Source organism: Cyprinodon tularosa, unplaced genomic scaffold (assembly GCF_016077235.1).
Source record: "Cyprinodon tularosa strain WSP-4 unplaced genomic scaffold, ASM1607723v1 ctg123, whole genome shotgun sequence".
Lineage (NCBI taxonomy): Eukaryota > Metazoa > Chordata > Actinopteri > Cyprinodontiformes > Cyprinodontidae > Cyprinodon > Cyprinodon tularosa.
In genome coordinates this window covers 937,584-957,866 of record NW_024038037.1, presented here as the reverse complement: position 1 = coordinate 957,866, position 20,283 = coordinate 937,584, and the positions used below count along the sequence as shown (strand labels likewise).

The 20,283-nt window shown below is 43.1% G+C and overlaps 1 protein-coding gene across 1 annotated transcript in view; it reads left to right on the top strand.

The window, feature by feature from the left end:
• The window catches only part of LOC119777371 (titin-like), a 214,274-nt gene that overhangs the window by 114,275 nt on the left and 79,716 nt on the right, over positions 1-20,283 (top strand). Inside the window, exons 110-138 of the mRNA XM_038276228.1 lie at positions 338-604; positions 737-1,003; positions 1,378-1,517; positions 1,696-1,822; positions 3,810-3,952; positions 5,330-5,453; positions 5,596-5,862; positions 6,338-6,435; positions 6,543-6,711; positions 7,819-8,088; positions 9,417-9,683; positions 9,763-10,041; positions 10,456-10,864; positions 12,629-12,753; positions 12,835-13,101; positions 14,394-14,663; positions 15,181-15,480; positions 15,560-15,862; positions 15,971-16,158; positions 17,044-17,158; positions 17,284-17,571; positions 17,660-17,811; positions 17,898-18,045; positions 18,195-18,494; positions 18,607-18,894; positions 18,973-19,269; positions 19,455-19,641; positions 19,724-19,839; positions 19,928-20,227. Coding sequence (XP_038132156.1) covers positions 338-604; positions 737-1,003; positions 1,378-1,517; positions 1,696-1,822; positions 3,810-3,952; positions 5,330-5,453; positions 5,596-5,862; positions 6,338-6,435; positions 6,543-6,711; positions 7,819-8,088; positions 9,417-9,683; positions 9,763-10,041; positions 10,456-10,864; positions 12,629-12,753; positions 12,835-13,101; positions 14,394-14,663; positions 15,181-15,480; positions 15,560-15,862; positions 15,971-16,158; positions 17,044-17,158; positions 17,284-17,571; positions 17,660-17,811; positions 17,898-18,045; positions 18,195-18,494; positions 18,607-18,894; positions 18,973-19,269; positions 19,455-19,641; positions 19,724-19,839; positions 19,928-20,227 — 6,471 coding nt within the window. The remainder of the gene's footprint in view (positions 1-337; positions 605-736; positions 1,004-1,377; positions 1,518-1,695; positions 1,823-3,809; positions 3,953-5,329; positions 5,454-5,595; positions 5,863-6,337; positions 6,436-6,542; positions 6,712-7,818; positions 8,089-9,416; positions 9,684-9,762; positions 10,042-10,455; positions 10,865-12,628; positions 12,754-12,834; positions 13,102-14,393; positions 14,664-15,180; positions 15,481-15,559; positions 15,863-15,970; positions 16,159-17,043; positions 17,159-17,283; positions 17,572-17,659; positions 17,812-17,897; positions 18,046-18,194; positions 18,495-18,606; positions 18,895-18,972; positions 19,270-19,454; positions 19,642-19,723; positions 19,840-19,927; positions 20,228-20,283) is intronic.

The window sequence follows — 20,283 nt, the reverse complement described above, 5'->3', positions numbered from 1 at the left end:
GTAATTTACAAATCTTCATGCCTGAAATATATTTCTGCAAACATTTAGCTCTATAGAGCTAATCAGTTTAACTCAGTTTTTACGCTGTTTATTTTCCAGCATTTTAATTCGGACAAAAAACTAACTATGTTAAGAAATACAACGAAAACTGGCAAATTTCCTTCGATTTCTCAAGTGCGTTAAGGTTTGCAATGGGTAAACATGATTTCCTACTGCTTTTTTCAAAGTCATTTGTGTTTGTTAGAGGGCTTCGGGCAAACATTTACGAAAACATCCCCATGATGGCACCTGGAACACCTCTGTATATACCATATTGAAAATGTAATTTTTTTATCAGGTATTCGACTCGAATTTATCAGGCCGATTAAAGACGTGACCGTTAAGGAGAGAGAAACCGCCGAGTTCAGCTTTCAAATTTCTCATGAAAAGATTCCAGTGATTTGGTACAGAAACGAAGTGCGCCTGCATCCCAGCAAGCAGGTGCACATGTCGGAGGAGGGGAAAGTGCACACGCTGGCCTTCAAGGAGGTCACCATCGATGACACCTCCCTGATTAAGGTGGAGGCCATGGGAAAGACGTCAGAGGCGATGCTCACTGTTCTTGGTTAGTATCGATGTTCCAGATCTCGTTTGACCAGCATCAAACAATCAGGCTTTATATTCGTTATGCCCTTCTAGCTCATCTTTGTGGTTTTAGCTCCATTTTGAACTGCTTGTTCCGGGTGTATACTTGCAGAGGGCGACCTCTACTTCACAGTTAAGCTCCAGAACTACACCGCGGTCGAAAAGGATGAGGTGGTCTTATCCTGCGAGCTGAGCAAGGCAGCCGGAGAGGTGAAGTGGTTTAAAGATGGCGCCGAAATTTTCTTGTCCAAGAATGTTCTCTTCCAATCTGATGGCAGAAAGCGCATGTTGGTGATCAAGAAATCTGCCAAGAAAGACATGGGAGCATACACCTGCGACTGTGGCACGGATAAAACCACAGCCAACCTGAACATCGAAGGTAATGAACGCCAGCAGATCCAGAAGCTGACATACAGCAAAGTTCACTGATCCTGTACCTGGACTGATGCTCACCTCATATCCATCCTTTATCTTCATGTCCTGAACTTCGAGTCTTTTCATTCTTCATAACCCAACCCTAACCATCACCTTCAACAAATTCCTCAGATTAATCCAACTTTAACTCCGTCTTTCAGCAAACGTCTCTTGTTCTTTTCACCCCATCAGTCGCTCTGAATAAGAGCGACACCCCAAACTGTAGCATGACTTCATGTTCACTGTCTTTCTCTGTCGTCTCCATGGCAACACGTCGTTCTCTCACTCAGTTCGGCCTCCCTCAGGTTTTCCTCATAACTCGTCTCTGAACCTCCACAGAGCGCAACATTAAGGTTGTCCGCCCGCTGTACAGCGTGGAGGTCACAGAGACCGAGACGGCCTGGTTTGAGACGCAAATATCTGAGGATGACGTTCACGCCACCTGGAAACTGAAGGGAGAGACCCTCCACCCATCTGCTGTAAGAAAACGCTGAACGACCCTCCAAAGGGAAACGGCTCTGTGTTTCCCCAAGAGGAACTCTGAGTTCATGTTTCTTTTTGATTCAGTTAGATGCATTTCTGTTCCTCATTTTTCAGTGTTTCTGTGCAAATACTCCCGTTTGAATGAACGCTGAAATTGATGATGTTTGTTGTCAGGATGTGGAGATAAAGGAGGAAGGGGCTCGACATATTTTGACACTCTTCAACTGCAAAATGGACATGGCCGGCGGCGTCGACTTCTCTGCAGCGAATGCAAAATCTTCAGCTCATCTCAGAGTCAAAGGTGACAAGAGATCACCGCTGCTTTGTTAAAAAAAACAGCCAATGTTCGTCTTCACCGATGGTTCTTTGAACCAGATTCTTCTTTCTCCGGGTTCTTAGTCTTCTTACTGTGTTTGTTGTCTTTGTTGAGTTCACTGGATTTCCTCGCTGCAGTTTGATCTCAATCAACTCCCATGAGATATAAGTTGGGGGAAAACTCCTCCAGCAATCAAAACCCTCTTCTTATGTGTAACTTTAGTCGATAACTATATGTATGTTATTTAATTTATGGCGCATCTCCTCAGATGTTGCATGTAGCTGTAGCAGAAATGCAGAGAGTAAAGATTCAACAGGTTAATGGTCTCATTAAATAGATAATTATCTGCCACAAACCTTATTAGTGCAGAGATCCTGTGGTATTTTACTGCAGAGCCAAGATATTTCAGATTTCACCTCATGGGCTTCATGCATTCCTTCGTATCACTGTTGTTCAGGCTCAAACCTGTTTCTACAAAAGCCAGGTTGAGATGATTCTGATTCTCAAGAAGATAATTTTCAATCAACCGATTGATTGTTATGAAGATAAATGAGAATCCTTAACAGGTCTTTATTAAAGGAAAAAAAAAACGTAATTCATTAACAGGTGATTACTGCGGGAAACTGTTCTCAAGCTGTACAACATCCACTTGTCTGTTCTCAAGGGGAACTGGGATGGACAATGAAACACTGGGATTGGCTGTGTGGTCTGGAAAAAAAATTCTAGATGTTTCTTGGATAAAAAATGTAAAGACTAAAATAGACATCTAGGTTGTTCTTTGCTAGCTGGCTGTGGGGGAATGGGGTTGCATCAGGCGAACCGTCACTTCTCTGACAAGATAAGCCAACAATCTGCTGCCTTCAAACACTGATCTGCATCAGGGCAACGCTGCACAAATGCAAAAGTAGAGGGTACACCCAATGGAGACTGACTGACCTCCATTCAATCCTGAACTTTCCCCAATAGAGAAGATTGGAGACCTGTTGCTAAGATGTGTTTTCAGGAAGAAATGGAAAAAGGAAAACCTAAAGAAAGAATGGCAACATGGCAAACTGCGAAAAAAAGGAGGTGAAAGATCATTTTCTTGAATGTGCTGCAGGATAAGTCAAGGACTAGATTAATGTCAATGGGTGAAGTTAGGCTAAAGAGACAAACAGGAAATTGGCTTCATGCTGAGTCACAGGAAGTTAGACGTGCAGAATCGGAACTAAAATCTACGTGGACACTGATGACGTCAAAGCGGCATTTTATTGTTAAACTGCTGCCAGACATCATGAACAGTTAAGCTCACATGTTAGAAGATGAAGGGTATAAACATAGCTGGCTGTCACCAACGCTGTCAGACACTTTAACTGCCTGTAAACGGTTTTAATTCAGGCATGCCAGGAAGGCTGTTGTAAATACTTCAAACTGTTGGTTAATCCAAACGGACATCCTGAAGCTCAACTTGGCCAGGGTTACCTAAACGTTCTGAAACAGGTTGCACAAACCAAAGCTGTGGACGATTATATGAGTGGAGCGTTGGATAACTCCTGCCAGGAGCTTCACTTTCTCTGTTTACAGGGAAAATGCAGGCAGGGTGATTGACAGGAACAGACTGGCTTCCCCTCATGGTTTTGGCAGACGTGGGCTGTTAGCCAATCAGGCAACTCAGTTATTTTAGTATCCGTATGCCTTATCAAGCACGGGTCCTCAGTGGTTGGTGGAAGGGGGGTCCGTGACCCTGCGTCCTACTGGTTTCTGCCAACTGTGCCCCTCTGACGGCAGGACGTATGCTAATGAGCCTCTTCTCAGTGCCAAGTCACAGGCGCTTGGCTTCAGTTGTCCTCAGGGCTTCCAGCAGCCTGCCGTCACCTCAAATTCACCATGAGGATTGGCCACTGAGGATCTGCTGCTCTTCTGTTGGGATTTCTTGCAATCAATTGACCTGTTTGAGGGGGGGGACTAACCATGTCTTCTCCCCAACCCGAAGGCCGGGTGATCACCCTGGTGAGGCCTCTGAAGAACGTCACAGTGACTGCAGGAGAAACCGCCACCTTCCAGTGCGAGCTGTCATATGAAGACATCAGCGTTGATTGGTTCCTGGGGGGTACAAAGCTGGAGCCAAGCGACAGAGTAAGTCTCATCACATCTGACACACCTGTTTGTTCATTTCCTGACACACTCACCCTCAGCCCAGGAGTCCAAACCAGGCGCCAGCTCTGGTCCAGGTCCAGGTCTCTGTGTTCCTCTTCACTGTCTGTTTTGCTTTGGGTTGCTCCAGCCTGTTCATATAAGGTGCTGCAGGTGGAGGTGCAGGGTTCCAGCCTAGCATTCGATCCTGGTTTTTAGATAACGCAAGCAGGGAGCCTTTTCTGCCCTGCAAGCGTTTCAGTGGGTTTATTTTTAACAGCCAGAGGCCGCAGCAGGAGGCAGGTTGGAAGTGTAGATATTCGTTAATGTCAGCTTTTTATCTCTGGGATTGTTCTAGATGCTTATGTGGATGTAGTAGCTGGTTCTGCTGGGCCCTGGAAGGATTTAATGTCATAAAGATGCATCAATGTTGGTTATCTAAGGCAACCTGAGACCTTCCTAGGAAACCTGATCCCTCTCTGGGTTGTGTAAGAGCAATTAGCTTGCGTTGAGTTTAATAAAAACCTTTAAAAAATATAGTTATGTTTTGATTTAAAGGTTTCCATGGATTATTTGTTCTTTTAATTCAAAATCTAATGTAAGTTTAGGGTTTAGTATGTAAGAGAAATTTACTCTTAAAAGTGTATGAGAAGGTTTAGCAGTCATTAATCCGTTTAGATGCATTTCTGTCCTGTCTGTAATCATTGTCCAAAAGCAACAAAAATCCACTATTCTCAGTCATCTTGTATAATCCTCCTCAGTGAGTTATACAGTTTTTTTTTTGCCTTGGCAGCTCTCTGTCGCATACAGGCAGAGGCTGTGTGGTAAAATCATCCGTCAGGGGTTAGAGGTCTCGAAGTTTAAATTTGGGGAAGGAAAGCAGCTGTCTTTTTGGGCTCTAACTTTTAGGGCTCCGTTGACAGGTTGTGTGTGAGCAGTTCAGAGAGTTTGCAACCATCAAAACTAATGTTCCTGGTTGATTAAAAGCTTAACCTGCCATAAAACGTATTCTAATAGGTGTCCCAGAACACCTCAAATTTTGAGAGAACCTGCTTAGTCTGAAGGCAATACCCAGGACAAAGCTTGCGCTAACTTACTCAGGCCAGATAGATTTCATCCATTTCATTCTGCATGTCGACAGCTATAAATGAGTTTATCTCATAACATCAGTTAGATTAATGTTGAAATGGGAGCAAAAAGTTGAATAAACTTAATTTATATAAAGGAAAATAAGTATAAAAAATAATAATTCTCCATCAGAGCAGACTCTATATACATCTCAACACAGAGACTTTCACTAGGCAAAAACCTGACACTGTCATCCCTCAGGCGAGCCTCAGGGACTTAAAAGCTTGTTAACTGAATCTGTTGAACCATCAGGTGGTGTTCAAGGATGAAGGGAAAGTCTACAGCGTCACGGTGAGAGACGTCCAACTGAGTGAAGCTGGACAAGTCAAACTCACCGCCAAGGACTTTGAGACTGAGGCGAGGCTCATTGTCAAAGGTAAGGTATCAACTCAAGCAGATTTTACGAATAACATCTGCTCCTATATGAGAATAAAGATCCGTTCCACTTAATCTCACTCGCAACCCAACACTTGAAACAGAAACTGAATCGCTGCCGTCATGTTCTTGTGTTTCATCAGAGCCGCCAGTAGAGTTCACCAAACCTCTGGAGGACCAAACAGTAGAGGAGGAAACCACCGCCACCCTTGAGTGTGAAGTTTCCAGAGAGAATGCAGAGGTACAATGGTTCAGCGAAGACCAAGAGATCCACAAGACCAAGAAGTACGAAATACTCGCAGACGGCCGCAAGAGAACGCTGCTAATCCATGAATGCACCAAGGATGACTCAAAAACCTACACTTGTGATGCTAAAGACTTCAAAACATCCTGCTTCCTTACTGTTGAACGTAAGTATACCTGTGAGGGGCATGTGAGGGAGTTTTAGATTGTTCTAGAGATAGAGACAGAATAAGACATTGGAGAACAGCCAGCAGCATTTAGAATGTATTGAAACTCCTGGGATAATTCCTGCAACTAAAGGTTTATTGTAAGAAACCTGCTGTAGTGAACCTAGGTTCCATTTATCATTGATAGCAGAATCAGAATTATAAAACCCTAAACTCTACGTCATGTAAGGTCAACATTGGTTAAAGTAATGCCAAAACTCTTCAACCCCTAGCAGTTCAGGAAAGATTTAACCTGTTGTGTAAACCTTGAAGATGGGAGATCTTTAAAGAACCAAAATACAAAAATTACCTTTTTAAGTTAATGTGGATACACAAATAAATCAGAGAATACAAAATATATATGGAGTGAGTAAAACCTTGAGCTCTCACATCACTACGGCAACCCTCTGTTAATACATTTTAATTGCACGGACAGCTCCACGTGTCGAGTTCTCAAAGCCACTCCATGATGTCGAGGTCCGGGAGAAGGAAACCGCCAGGTTTGAGTGTGAAGTCTCCAGAGAGGACGCCAAGGTAAGCAAGGCTGATTTTTCTTCCCCGTTCATCGCGACCTAGACCAATGAAAGTGATTCATCGGTTTTCAGCCTCTCAGAACCATCCTCCGCTGTCTCTCTCTGCAGATTCGCTGGTTAAAGGATGGAACTGAAATCAGAAAAGGAAAGAAGTATGAAATCATTGCAGAAGGCCGCCAACACATCCTCATCATCCATAAGGCTGCGTTTGATGATGAAGCCGAATACGAAATTGATGCAAAGACCTCCAAATCCTCCGGCATGCTCACCGTTGTCGGTAAGAATCCTATATCCTAATTTAGCAAAGATCTACGAAATTAAAACAATGTTCTCCATTGGGTAAGAGGCAGGAGATCACATTAAGGGATCTGAATCCTGGATAAAGATACTTCTGTTTTTTTCTCTAATTGAAAGAGTCACTTTTTACTGACTGTATCTGCAAGGATTCTATTACTCTACTGGGACACCTAGTGGCCAATCGAAGTTTTACATCAGGGGTTTATATATAAATCATACAAATTAAATGTTTATTTTAATTCCTAAATATTCAAAATATTCAACCAAAATTGCTTAGTTCTAAAATCAAGCAAAGAAAGTTTTACCACAGTAGCACTTCTTTCACTTCTGCAGTGTCTTATTTCAAAAATGTTTGTATTTTAAGAAATACACATTTTTGTTCTGTTGTACAAAATTAAGCTTGGTGACTGTAAAGTTTATAAATCCAGACAGAACAGTTTGGATTTTATTACACGAATACAAGAATTATATTAAGAATATGTTGTTTTTGTTGATTTAGAGGTGTCAAAATATTCATGTTTATTCATCAAGTTAAATCCTACTGTTTAAAAACACTTTTGTAGAAATTAGAGAATCAATTTAAGCTTTTTACTTGGTGAAGCTTTACTGCACTACACTATTCAAGGAACATTTTTCTACAATTGTGGGTGAAAACCTCCTCAGTCTTAATGTTCTTAGTTTTATAACTAATGGTAACAGTGTCAAATTTACCTTTGTGCTATGTTGAAAAACTAATTATTTTGGTATGTGGTGAGCAACATGTTGGGGCAGCACCTAGGCCAACCACAAAGACATTTCTTTTCTGGATGGAACTCTTTGATGTTTTTTATTTAGTTAAATACCAACAGGCCATAATGAAAATGAGCTTAAATGAAACAAAACTAACGGATCAATTTTTTAAAATGTTGGTAGAAGTAGAAAGTTGTCAATCAATATTCAAGTAAAGTACAGATAACCAAAATTACTACTTCAGTAAGGTAACAAAATATTTGTACTGTGATACTTTACACCTCTGTAAGCCAATCATCAATACGGCTGGGTTTATTGACCTCTACGTTTCTCCGCTTAACCTTTTGTGTCGCTGCAGAGGAGGAAACAGTATTCTCCAAAAACCTTTCGAATGTGGAGGGAACGGAGACGGAGAGTGTGAAGCTCATCTGTGAGGTCTCCAAGCCCGCCGCCGACGTTAAATGGTACAAAGGCGAGGAAGAGCTGCCAGAGGGTGGCCGCTATGAGCACATCGTTGATGGCAAGAGGAGGATCCTCCTCATCCAGGACCTGAAGTTAGAGGACGCCGGAGAGTACAACTGCAGGCTGAGCTCCGGTGCCAGAACCACCGCAAACCTCAAGATTAATGGTAAGAAAAGAAAAACCGAAGCACTTTCTGATGTTACGAGGTTCAGCTCTAACCGCACCTGCACACATTTTATAGAAAGACCCTCAGCCTGGGGTTCCAGCTCAGGACCTTGTTGCAGGATGACAACATGTCTACAGTATATAAAGTAACTCAGAAAATATATTTTTTATTTAGATGGTCACTGAATACAAATAATCATTTGTGGGGAGTAGGGGTCTAGTGGTTAGGACATTGTGCTTGGAATCCAGAGGTTCTGAGTTCACGCAAGACCCGTAACCCAATACCGCTCCCCATGTACCGCACAATGGCAGCTCACTGCTCCCCAATAGGATGGGTTAAATGTAGTAAGTTCATTATTTCATTGCTCCGAAAAGCTGGAAAAATACAATGTAATCACCAGAACGTTCTCAAATCAATCATCATAAAATAAAAAGTCAAAACATCAATCTCACCAGCTCCAGCTCCATCCATCGCCCCTACCTACCTACCTACCTACCTACCTACCTACCTACCTACCTACCTACCTACCTACCTACCTACCTACCTACCTACCTACCTACCTACCTACCTACCTACCTACCTACCTACCTACCCACCTACCTACCTACCCACCTACCCACCCACCCACCCTTCGTTCCTTCCATGGGAATCCCAAGGCGCTCCCAGTCCAGCTGAGAAACATAGTCCCTCCAGCGTGTCCTGGGTCTCCCCCAGGGTCTCCTCCCCGTGAGACGTGCCTGGAACACCTGACCAGGGAGACGTGCAGGAGGCATCCTAATCAGATGCCTGAGCCACCTCAACTGGCTCCACCTCAATTTGTACTAACTGAGAAAGTTAGCACAAATCCTCCCCGGATTACTGAGCTCCTCACCCTTTCTGTAAGGGAGAGCCTAGACACACTATGGAGAAAACTCATTTCAGCCGCTTGTATCCGGGATTATTAGCCACTAGACATATTTAGTCCTTCAGGTACGTTTTGGGTCTGAACATGGACGGCCAATAGGACATGTCATCAAAACCTCTATAGACACCAATCCAGGAAAAAAAGTCACATGATGACACCCCCAACATGTCTCTAAAGCAGAGGAGGCCACATCACAAATGAGCCTGACTTAAGCATCCTCTATCCAAAAACTTGCTCTATGGGCCGTGATCCATGTCTCTTTGCCAAATCCAAATCTGATCTCGCCAACCCACAAAGGAGACGTAGTCTACATTAAATTCATCCAATTCCGAGCTTCTCCATCTTACAGGCAGTGTCCCCTCAGAGAAGGTCCATGACAAACTATGACACCTTTTAAAGTCTATCTGATGTTTCTCTCCCCCAGAACTGGCTGCTGAATTCCTGACCAGACCTCAGAACCAGGAGGTGGTGGAGGGTCAGAAGGCTGAATTCACCTGCACTGTCTCCAAGGAAACCTTCACCGTCATATGGTTGAAGGACGGCAAGGAGCTGGAGTCAGGAGGCAGATTTGATATGGTGAGTGACGGCAAGACCAGGACCCTGGTCATCAAGGACTGCGAGACCACTGATGAGGGTGGATACGTGGTATTGATCGGAGAGACCAGAGCCGGAGCTCATTTGACCGTGAATGGTACGTAAGCTCCGCCCACTAACTCAGACAGGCCCCCGGACAGGCAGCCGCTAAATACCCAAGTGTGTCTTTCCTGCAGAGAAACTGAAGGTCATTACACCTCTGAAGGACTCAGAGGTCAAAGAAGGACAGGAGATAGTCCTGAACTGCGAGGTGAACATCGAAGGAGCCAAGGCCAAGTGGCTAAAGAACGAGGAGACTCTTTTCGAAAGCGGCAAGTACGTGATGGTTCAGAGAGATAACGTCTTCTCCCTACGGATCAAAGACGCTCAGAAGGGAGACGAAGCAGACTACAGCATCATGCTGACCAATCATAGAGGAGAACAGGCCAAGAGCACCGGCAAACTCTCCGTCAGAGGTTGGTTCTGAACTTCAAACATCATGGACACAAACGGGACACTGTCTCAATCAATATTAGATAAACATCTAAACCAACAGATCCAGCCATAATTTCCCTGATAAACCGGTCCTGATCTTTACATCTCAAGGCTTCTGAGCCATCTTTAATCTGGATTGGCAAATAAACGGTCTAAAGATCTCATGTGATACACGTTTTTACCTGGAATAGCGAATAAGTTGCTATTCCAAAAAAAATTAACAAAATGTCAGGTTCAAGACTGAAGCTGTGTGAAATCTGGAAAGGTCAGACAGAAATCTGGGAGATCTCATGATCAGAACCACAGATCAAGGATTTATTACAAGTTTAAAGTCTAACAGATTTCTGAGGTTGATTAAAGTTTCTTCATTAACCTGGAAACTATGTGTTGTTCAGAGGAGAGTCTGAGGATCATGGTTCCTCCAGAGGACATCGATACTCAGGAGAAGAACACAATCAGCTTCTCCTGTAAGACCAACAGACCCAACGCCACGGTGAAGTGGATGAAGGCTGGTCAGGAGATCGCCTTCAGCAAGCGTGTGGTCTACAGGGTGGACAAGGAGAAGCACACGCTGACCATCAAAGACTGCACGCTGGACGACGAAGGCGAGTACACTGTGGTGGCCGGAGACGACAAGGCCACAGCGGAGCTGATCATCAGCGAGGCACCCACCGACTTCAGCGCTCCTCTCAAAGACCAGACCATCACAGAATTCGAGGACGCAGAGTTCACCTGCAAGCTGACCAAAGAGAAGGCAGAGGTCAAGTGGTACAGGAACGGACGGGAGATCAGAGAGGGACCAAGGTACAGGAACGCCACCTTATTGTTCTGCACACAGGCCTCCAGTTCAAAACTAAATTAAAATAACTCTGATATAAATCATTCATTAGGATGTTTAATAATATGCATGTCTGTAGTTCTATCATGTAGCTCTGCTACAATCAGGTGTTTCCTTATATTTATATATTTTTGAATAGTTTTAAACATCAAAAGAAACTTTTTTGTATAGATTTTTACTAAGGGTGAAACATTTAATTAGATTAATCCTGATTAATCAATTTTTGAAATATTAGTCAATTTAGTAATAGATTAATAACTAACAGGAGAATAGAGACTAAAAGATGCCTTTAGCTGACCGGGAGACCCACTTAGATCAGTAGGTATACCAAGACTGTGAATGGAGTACTACGGCCAGGCTAGAGAATTTTCTGTCTATTTCGAGAATAAAGTCATAACATTACGAGAGTAAAGTCGTAACATTATGAGAATAAAGTCGGAATATTACGAGAAAAAAGTCCCGACTAGAATATTAAAAAAATCACTAGAATAAATTCATAATATTATGAGAATAAAGTCGTAATATAATGAGAATAAAGTCGTAAAATTAAGAGAATAAAGTCGTAATATTATGAGAATAAGGTCGTAACATTATGAGAATAAAGTTTTAACATTATGAGAATAAAGTCGTAACATTATGAGAATAAATCCGTAATATTATGAGAATAACGTCGTAACATTGAGAATAAAGTCGTAACATTATGAGAATAAAGTCGTAACATTATGAGAATAAAGTCGTAATATTATGAGAATAAAGTCGTAACATTATGAGAATAAAGTCGTAATATGAGAATAAAGTCGTAATATTATGAGAATAAAGTCGTAATATTATGAGAATAACGTCGTAACATTATGAGAATAAAGTCGTAACATTATGAGAATAAATTCGTAATATTATGAGAATAACGTCGTAACATTATGAGAATAAATTTGTAATATTATGAGAATAACGTCGTAACATTTGAAAATAAAGTCGTAACATTATGAGAATAAAGTCGTAACATTATGAGAATAAAGTCGTAACATTATGAGAATAAAGTCGTACAATTAAGAGAATAAAGTCGTAATATTATGAAAATAAAGTCGTAACATTATGAGAATAAAGTCGTAACATTATGAGAATAAAGGTGTAACATTATGAGAATAAATTCGTAATATTATGAGAATAAATTCGTAATATAATGAGAATAAAGTCGTAAAATTACGAGAAAAAAGTCACAAGGAGAATAGTCATAAAATTACAAGAATAAAATTTTATTTTATGACAACTCATTTTAGGGAAGCCCTGTCTGCCCTAAAATGAGGAATGTGGAGCATCATGTGAAGTTCTACTTTAGCATCGGTTTGACAATAATGGAAATCTTTTAGCAGCAGCATCAAACTGGGCAGGATGTCAAAGTGGACCCTGGTTGCTGATTGGTGGAGCTGGTCGGAGCTCGAAGTTTACTTTCTGAAACGGGTTGTGCTATGATGATTTAATTTAACTTTAATTAACTTCATTCTAAAAAATAACAAAGATCTTTAGCCTGGCCGTAATACAATGCAGTATTCCAGAACCCCAATAAATTTAACAAAAATTTAATTTCACCTGGTTTAATTCTGTATAAAATCTACTTTAAGGAACCGTTGGTAATCCCATTATTCATTGCTTTATTGAAAAAAACTAGATTAAGATTAGCAAAATAATCATTATTGCAGCCCTAGTTTTTACTAACTGGTTTATTCCCTCAGATACACATTCGCAAAAGAAGGAAAGTTCTTCACGCTGCGGATCAAGGAGTGCAGACCCGATGACGAGTGTGAATATGCCTGTGGAGTGGACGACAAGAGGTCTAAAGCTAGGCTGTTTGTTGAAGGTACGCAGCTCAGGCTGCCTTCAGAGGTAACCCATGTCACCTCCAGGATGACATCATCATGACCCTCTGTGTGTCCCGCAGAGATTCCTGTGGAGATCGTCAGACCCCCACAAGACGTGTTTGAACCCCCGGGTTCGGACGTTGTTTTTGAGGTGGAGCTCAACAAGGACCGTGTGGAGGTGAAGTGGCTGCGTAACAACATGACCGTGGTCCAGGGAGACAAGTTCCAGATGATGAGCGAGGGAAAACTGCACCGGCTGCAGGTCTGCGAGATCAGACCCAGGGACCAGGGCCTGTACAGGGTCATGGTCAGGGACAAGGACGCCAGGGCCAAGCTGGAGCTGGCAGGTGGGCCTTCGGTTCAGGATGGACAAAAGAACCGGAAACTAGTCTGTAGAAGGATCCACACCTCCTGATTATGTCTGCAAATTTATATCGATAAGACAAAAATGTTATGGGTTGAAAAATGCTTGTAGTATAAATAAGTAAGTAAATAAGTAAGTAAACATTTCTTAAATTAAGTGTATTTACCCTTATTTTGAGTAGGTAAATAAGCTAGTTTGCCAATGGTATGAGTATTTTTACTCTTAAAATAAGATATTTAGATAAAATGCACTTACAATAAGACAATGCAATTGCGTTTTCTTATTTTAGATGTAAATTGTCTTGTTCCATTGGCAAAATGTCTTTTTTATCCCCTTAATCCGAGAACAAATGCATTTATTTTAAGAAAAAATGACTTACAGCATCTAGATTTGTATTTTTTTCAGTGCAGGCATCAGTCACTCTGACCTGCAGTAATGATGTCATGTAAACATTAAAAACAAAAATCTTATATCTATGCACTACAAAAAATAGAAATCTAAATAAATAATTTTTTTCTTAAATATCTATTGTTTTTCCTCAATTCAGGAGGTAATTGAGACACTTTGTCAATAAAACAAGACAATTTAGACTTAAGATAAGAAAAAATAATTACTTTGTCTTATTTCAAGTGCATATTATCTAATTATCTTACTTTAAGAGTAAAATACTCATTCCATTGGAAAAAGATCTTATTCACCTACTCTAATTAAAGGTAAATTAACTTAACTTAATTAGCTTTTATTGAAGAACTGCAAAAACGATCTAGAAACAAGAAAAAATGTCTTAAATTAAGTGTATTTACCCTTAATTTAAGCAGGTAAATAAAATGATTTGCCAATGGAATTAGTTTTAAAAAATCAAATAAAAAAATGAGAAAATATTCATTTCAAATAAGACATTGCAATTGTTTTTTTTTTCTTATTTTAAATGTTAATTGTCTTGTTCCATTGGCAAAGTGTCTTATTTACCTCCTCAATTCAAGAAGAAATTCACTTTGAAGAAAAAAATGATTTATATTTATATTTTTGCAGTGTAAAGACAGCAGTTATTCCAATATGGTTAACATAGTAATAATTGACTATTACATTCTTGAAAATAAATATTCATTATTCGTTTTTTGTTTTTTTTTTCATTTTAATACTAGAGGAGGCAAATATATGAAGCGTGAATGCATGATTAAAAATTAAAGCTTACTACTGATTAAAAACTGCTGATTTCCTATTGGTTGAGTTTCTCCTCTGACAGCCCTTCCTCTCTCCTTTAACCTCCTCCAGCCGTGCCTCAGATAAAGACCACCGACCAGACCTACGTCACAGACGCCGGGAAGCCCATTGTCCTGGCCGTCCCGTACAGCGCTTACCCTCAGGCAGACGCCGACTGGCTGTACGACAACCTGAGCCTCCCCAAAGACAACATCCACACCTCCGCCGACCGCACAGAGTACCGCCTGAAGGACCCCAAGAAGTCGGACCAAGGCCGCTACAAGATCATCATCAAGAACAAACACGGAGAAGGAGAGGCTTTCATCAACCTGGATGTCATCGGTGAGCTTCCTGTTGTCAGTGAAGACGAATATTACCAAATTTAACTCAATGAGAATTAATCAACATTTTCAGACTTCGATTTATAGGCAAACTGAGTCGTTTTAGGAATTTGTAACCTAATGATATAAAGGAATACAGCATTTGTTTTATTTATTTTATATTTTTCTAAATATTGCATTAAAAAAAATCCAAAAGTAGCATTTATGCCGTAATCAATAAAAACATACCTCTGTTCAATATCATGTTCAGTAGCATTAAATCATCCTATAACACAAAAAGTATCATTTTGAGTTGAGTGTGAGCGTATTTTATAATGGAAAGATACAGTTTATCTATATAGTGTGTTGTTTGCCAGAATTACATCATCTAAAAACTGTTATGAATCAAATATGATACAAACGAAACCACCTGGGTTTTTAAACCGGAGAATCGTTTCCCTAAAAGTTAAGACCAAGAGAAAAATACTAAAGGTTTTCAAATCCTAACCTACTTTTTAAACCCAACCCGTTTGAAACAGACGTCCCTGGACCTGTGAAGAACCTTCAGGTGGTCGACACCGCAGACGGCGAGGTTAGCCTGGCGTGGGAGGAGCCTGAGTACGACGGTGGCAGCAAAGTGACCGGATACGTGGTGGAGAGACGCGACATAAAGCGTAAGACCTGGACTCTGGCCACCGATCACGCAGAGAGCCCAGAGTACACGGTGACCGGGCTGCAGAAGGATTCCTTCTACCTGTTCCGAGTCAGCGCTCGGAACAGGGTGGGCGCCGGACCCTTCGTTGAGACGGACGAAGCCGTGCAAGCCAAGAACAAGTTTGGTAAGATTTTTTTTTCAAAGCCACTAGTCTGGCTTCATTGGACTAAACCAGCCTAAACATTTCTACCTTCTGTTTTTAGACGTTCCTGAGGCTCCTCTAAACGTCATCGTCGGAAACGTCACAAAGTTCGGATGCACCGTCTCCTGGGAGCCTCCCGTATCAGACGGAGGCTCTCCCATTACCTCCTACATCGTGGAGCTGCGTGACAGGACGTCTGTGAAGTGGTCGCCTGTCCAGGTGACCAAAGCTGGCGAGCTCAGCGCCATTATCAACGATGTCATTGAGAACAAAGAGTACATCTTCAGAGTCAAAGCTGAGAACAAAGCGGGCGAGGGCAAGCCCAGCGCCGCTTCGCAGCCTGTGAAGATCATGGATCCAATTGGTGAGGCCTAGTAACACTTATTAATCTTATATTTCATCATCCTAATCCCATCTAGTAAATCTGCGTTGTCTCTGACTAAAACTCCTGATCTGGTTCTCTCTCCTGCAGAACGTCCTAGTCCACCTCAGAACCTGGCTTGGCAGGACCAGAATAAGAGCTCAGTGCAGCTCACCTGGGAGACGCCTCTGAAGAATGGCGGCAGCATGATCACCGGATACATCATCGAACGCTGTGAGGAGGGCACCGACAAGTGGTTACGCTGCAATGCTCGCCTCTGCCCGGACCTCTTCTACAAGGTGATGAAGGACCGCCTCACAGGCATCCAGCTCCATTTCATGGCTGTTAAAAGGTTTTCTAACTAGACTATGCCAGTCAGTCAGATCTCAGTTTCCAGTAAACAGCAATGATCGGTGTTCGGCAGCTTAAATAATTAAATTTCCTGTTTCTTCAATGAAGCGTACATATCACCGTTTCACATTTTTGACAGACTCTCAGCCAATAATAGACAACGTAAGATTAATATAATTGAAGTATTTTCACTTCAAAGCCTTTAAGAAATGGCTTAAGTGAACTTTGCGGTTCACTGCGGTTATATTTTTTATATTTCTATTGTTTTAAAAACAAAGCGGCGCATGTATGATATCATCCGCGCTCGCCGGCTACCGTTCCTTCATCCTGTCGGCTGAACTGCTGCTAGTTTTCCTCACATGCCTGGAAGATGTCTAGTGCTGCTACCACAGATGATCTCGCTCTCCAAATGAAAGATTCAGATTAGCTAGAATGAATAGAAGGGGTAGAGCGTTGCCGCCTGGTGTACTTTGGGTAAATAAAGTAAAAAAAAAAAACTCCAGTCCGGCGCGCGGATGACGGTCATAGACGCGCCGCTTTGTTTTTAAAAGATATAAATATAAAAAATATAACCACAGATGTCTGGGGGACAGTGATTGGCCTACATGTTATGAATGTTGGCGCTGTACGCCTGCTGGCAGACGAAAACTTCAAGTCGTTGCCCATAGGAAGACGTTACTTGGATATAACCTAACGAAATATCTTCAGAATGGCTCCAAATGACACAAATAACGTAAAATCAAGGGTCCAATATAAAAAAAACGAAATTCCCCTTTAACAGTCAACTGAGTGCCTTGGGAGCTTCACCGTCCAACATCCATCTTGTGTTTTAGGTGTCGGGTCTGAAATATGGAACCAAGTACAACTACAGAGTGTTTGCTGAAAATGCTGCTGGAGTTTCTGACCCATCAAACTGCATCGGACCTCTGCTGGCAGACGACCCTCATTGTGAGTATCATAGCATCTGTCCCGTTAGCACTGAATCTGCAGTTTGCTCCACATGAGGGTGATTTCCATTTGCTCACTTTGCTTCTATTTCTTTGTTCTCGTCACACATTTTATTTCCTCTCCAGTTGGCCCAAGTTTCGACCTGAGTGCCTTCAAAGACGGCCTTGAGGTGATCGTCCCTCAGCCTCTCACCATCAGAGTGCCCATCACTGGTTACCCGACCCCCGTCGCCAAGTGGAACTGTGGTGAAAAGGAGCTGACTACTGCAGACGAACGCGTCTCCCTAATGACCAAATCCACGTTTACAGAGTTAATGATTGCACCGAGCGTCCGCCCAGACAAAGGCATCTACACCCTCCACCTGGAGAACGATGTCACCTCTGTGTCCGGAGATATCGAAGTCAACGTCATCGGTACCCCAAAAATATCACAGCAGATAAAAGGGGAAAGTGGATGTTAAGAAGTAACTTAAGCTAACTATGTCTCTGGTACTGCTTGCAGCTGCACCGAGCGCTCCTAAGGACTTCAAGGTCCTGGAGGTAACCCGGCAGCATGTCCACCTGAGCTGGGAGGCTCCTGAACATGACGGAGGAAGCCCTCTGACCGGCTATCAGGTGGAGAAACGTGACGTGTCCCGCAAGACCTGGGTGAAGGTATGACATCGGTTCCTCGGTTTACTCCTTAACAAAGAGCCAAAAATCTTCGGCTCTGCCTGTAACATTACCAAAATCCGTTTCAGGTTGCCTCAGGGATCCAGGATCTGGAGTTTACAGTCACTGATGTGATTGAAGGGAAAGAGTATCTGTTCAGAGTCACCGCCTGCAACAAGTGCGGCCCAGGGGAGCCGGCGTACATCGACGAGCCCGTCAACGTCTCATCTCCAGCCAGTGAGTCTGACAGGCAGCGCAGATAACATTTCAAGTTTAAAAAAGCAAATAAACTAAAACCTCATATGGCATTTTGGCTCATATCTGTGACAAATATGACATTATTTGTTCCTTTAACTTTCTAACTCTCACACCTTCTAACCTTCCAGCTGTACCAGACCCACCAGAGAACCTGAAGTGGAGAGACAAGTCAGCCAGTGGTATCTTCCTCACCTGGGAGCCGCCAAAGTATGACGGCGGCACCGGCATCCGGGGCTACAACGTAGAGCGCTGCCAGAGAGGCACAGATAAATGGGAGCCCTGTGGAGACATGGTGCAGGAGCTGAAATGCCAGGTGAGCGGTCTGATCGAGGGACAGTGGTATGCATACAGAGTCCGAGCCCTAAACCGCCTTGGAGCAAGCAGGCCCTGCAAGCCCACAGATGAGATCCAGGCTGTTGATCCTATAGGTATGAAATTATAGATTTTCTACTGTTACCCCTCAAAAATTCACAATTCTTACTGAAATGTCATTGAAAGCAAACCATTTCTGATGAGACTTTGCTGTTATCCCATCCACAGAGGCTCCAGAGATCCAGCTGGATGCCAAGCTGCTGGCCGGTCTGACTGCCAAGGCCGGCAGCAAAATCGAACTCCCTGCTGAAGTGACGGGTAAGCCGGAGCCACGAGTGAAGTGGACCAAGGCTGACCTGGTCCTCAAGGCAGATGACAGGGTGTCCATCGACACCAAGCCAGGACACTCAACTGTCACTATTGCCAAGACCAAGAGAGACGACAGCTCCACCTACATCATAGAGGCGACCAACAGCAGCGGGCGTGCCACTGCCACAGTGGATGTCAACATCCTTGGTAAGAAAAGACAATACTAAAATATAGCTCCCATCTGAGTTCAAGCTTAAACTAATTCCATTTTCCAATGTAAAACAGACAAGCCCGGACCTCCTGCTGCATTCGATATCTCCGATATCACCAACGAAACCTGCTTCCTGGCCTGGAACCCCCCACGCGACGATGGCGGCTCCAGGGTTACCAACTACATTGCGGAGCGCCGGGCTGCCGACAGCGAAATATGGCACCGCCTGTCCTCAACCGTCAAACAGACCACATACAAGGCCGTCGGCCTGGTCAAGTTCAAGGAGTACATTTTCCGAGTGTTTGCTGAGAACCAGTTTGGTGTTGGTCCACCTGCAGAGCACCCCTCCATTATTGCCCGATATCCGTTTGGTACGTGACCTGACTGACATCCTAAGGGAAAGTCAGACTTTAAAAATGAATTCAAGAATCTTTAATAAAGTTTTTCCTGCTAAGGTCCTGCAGAAACATTTAAGTTTATCATTGTGGGCGGTCTCCAGGAGCTTTAAGTTCCTGCTGTGGTTTAGCTAGGTCTAATCTTAATTTTTCGTCCTCAGACACCCCTGGAGCTCCCTACAAACTGGAGCCTTCAGACATTGCCAAAGACTCTGTGACGCTGACCTGGTATGAGCCGGATGAGGATGGAGGAAGCCCCATCACAGGATACTGGGTGGAGAGATATGAGCCAGACCACGATAAGTGGATCCGATGCAACAAGCTGCCCATCAAAGACACCAATTATAGGTGAGAGCAGCTCTGTTCAGGGGTCGATTTAAGAGTCATTGGGGGGGCCTTCTGCTGATTTGTCTTTTTTTAATTCCCACAGAGTAAAGGGTCTTCCTACGAGGAAGAAGTACAAGTTCAGAGTCCTCGCTGAAAATCTGGCTGGAACTGGAAAACCAAGCAAAGAGACGGATCCAATCCTTGTCAAAGATCCAATCGGTAGAACTACTGTCTGGTGTCAGCTCCATTGTTTAACTGATCCAGTGAAAAGGGAATGTTTAGAATATCATGTTGGCTCTTCCTCCAGATCCTCCATGGCCTCCTGGTAAGCCCTCAGTCAGGGACGTAGCCAAGACTTCCTGCTTCCTGTCGTGGACCAAACCCGAGCACGACGGCGGTGCAAAGATCGACAGCTACGTCATCGAGATGCTGAAGAGCGGCACCACAGACTGGATCCGTGTGGCTGAGAACATCAGCCTCCTGGAGTTTTTCCTGAAGGGCCTGATGGAGAAACAGGAGTACTCGTTCAGAGTGAGAGCCATTAACATCGCAGGAGAGAGTGAACCCAGCGAGCCCAGCGACCCAGTGCTCTGCAAGGAGAGACTGAGTAAGGAAAAACTTGATAATCCTACCCTACAATATCAGACACCAGCTCATTTTCAA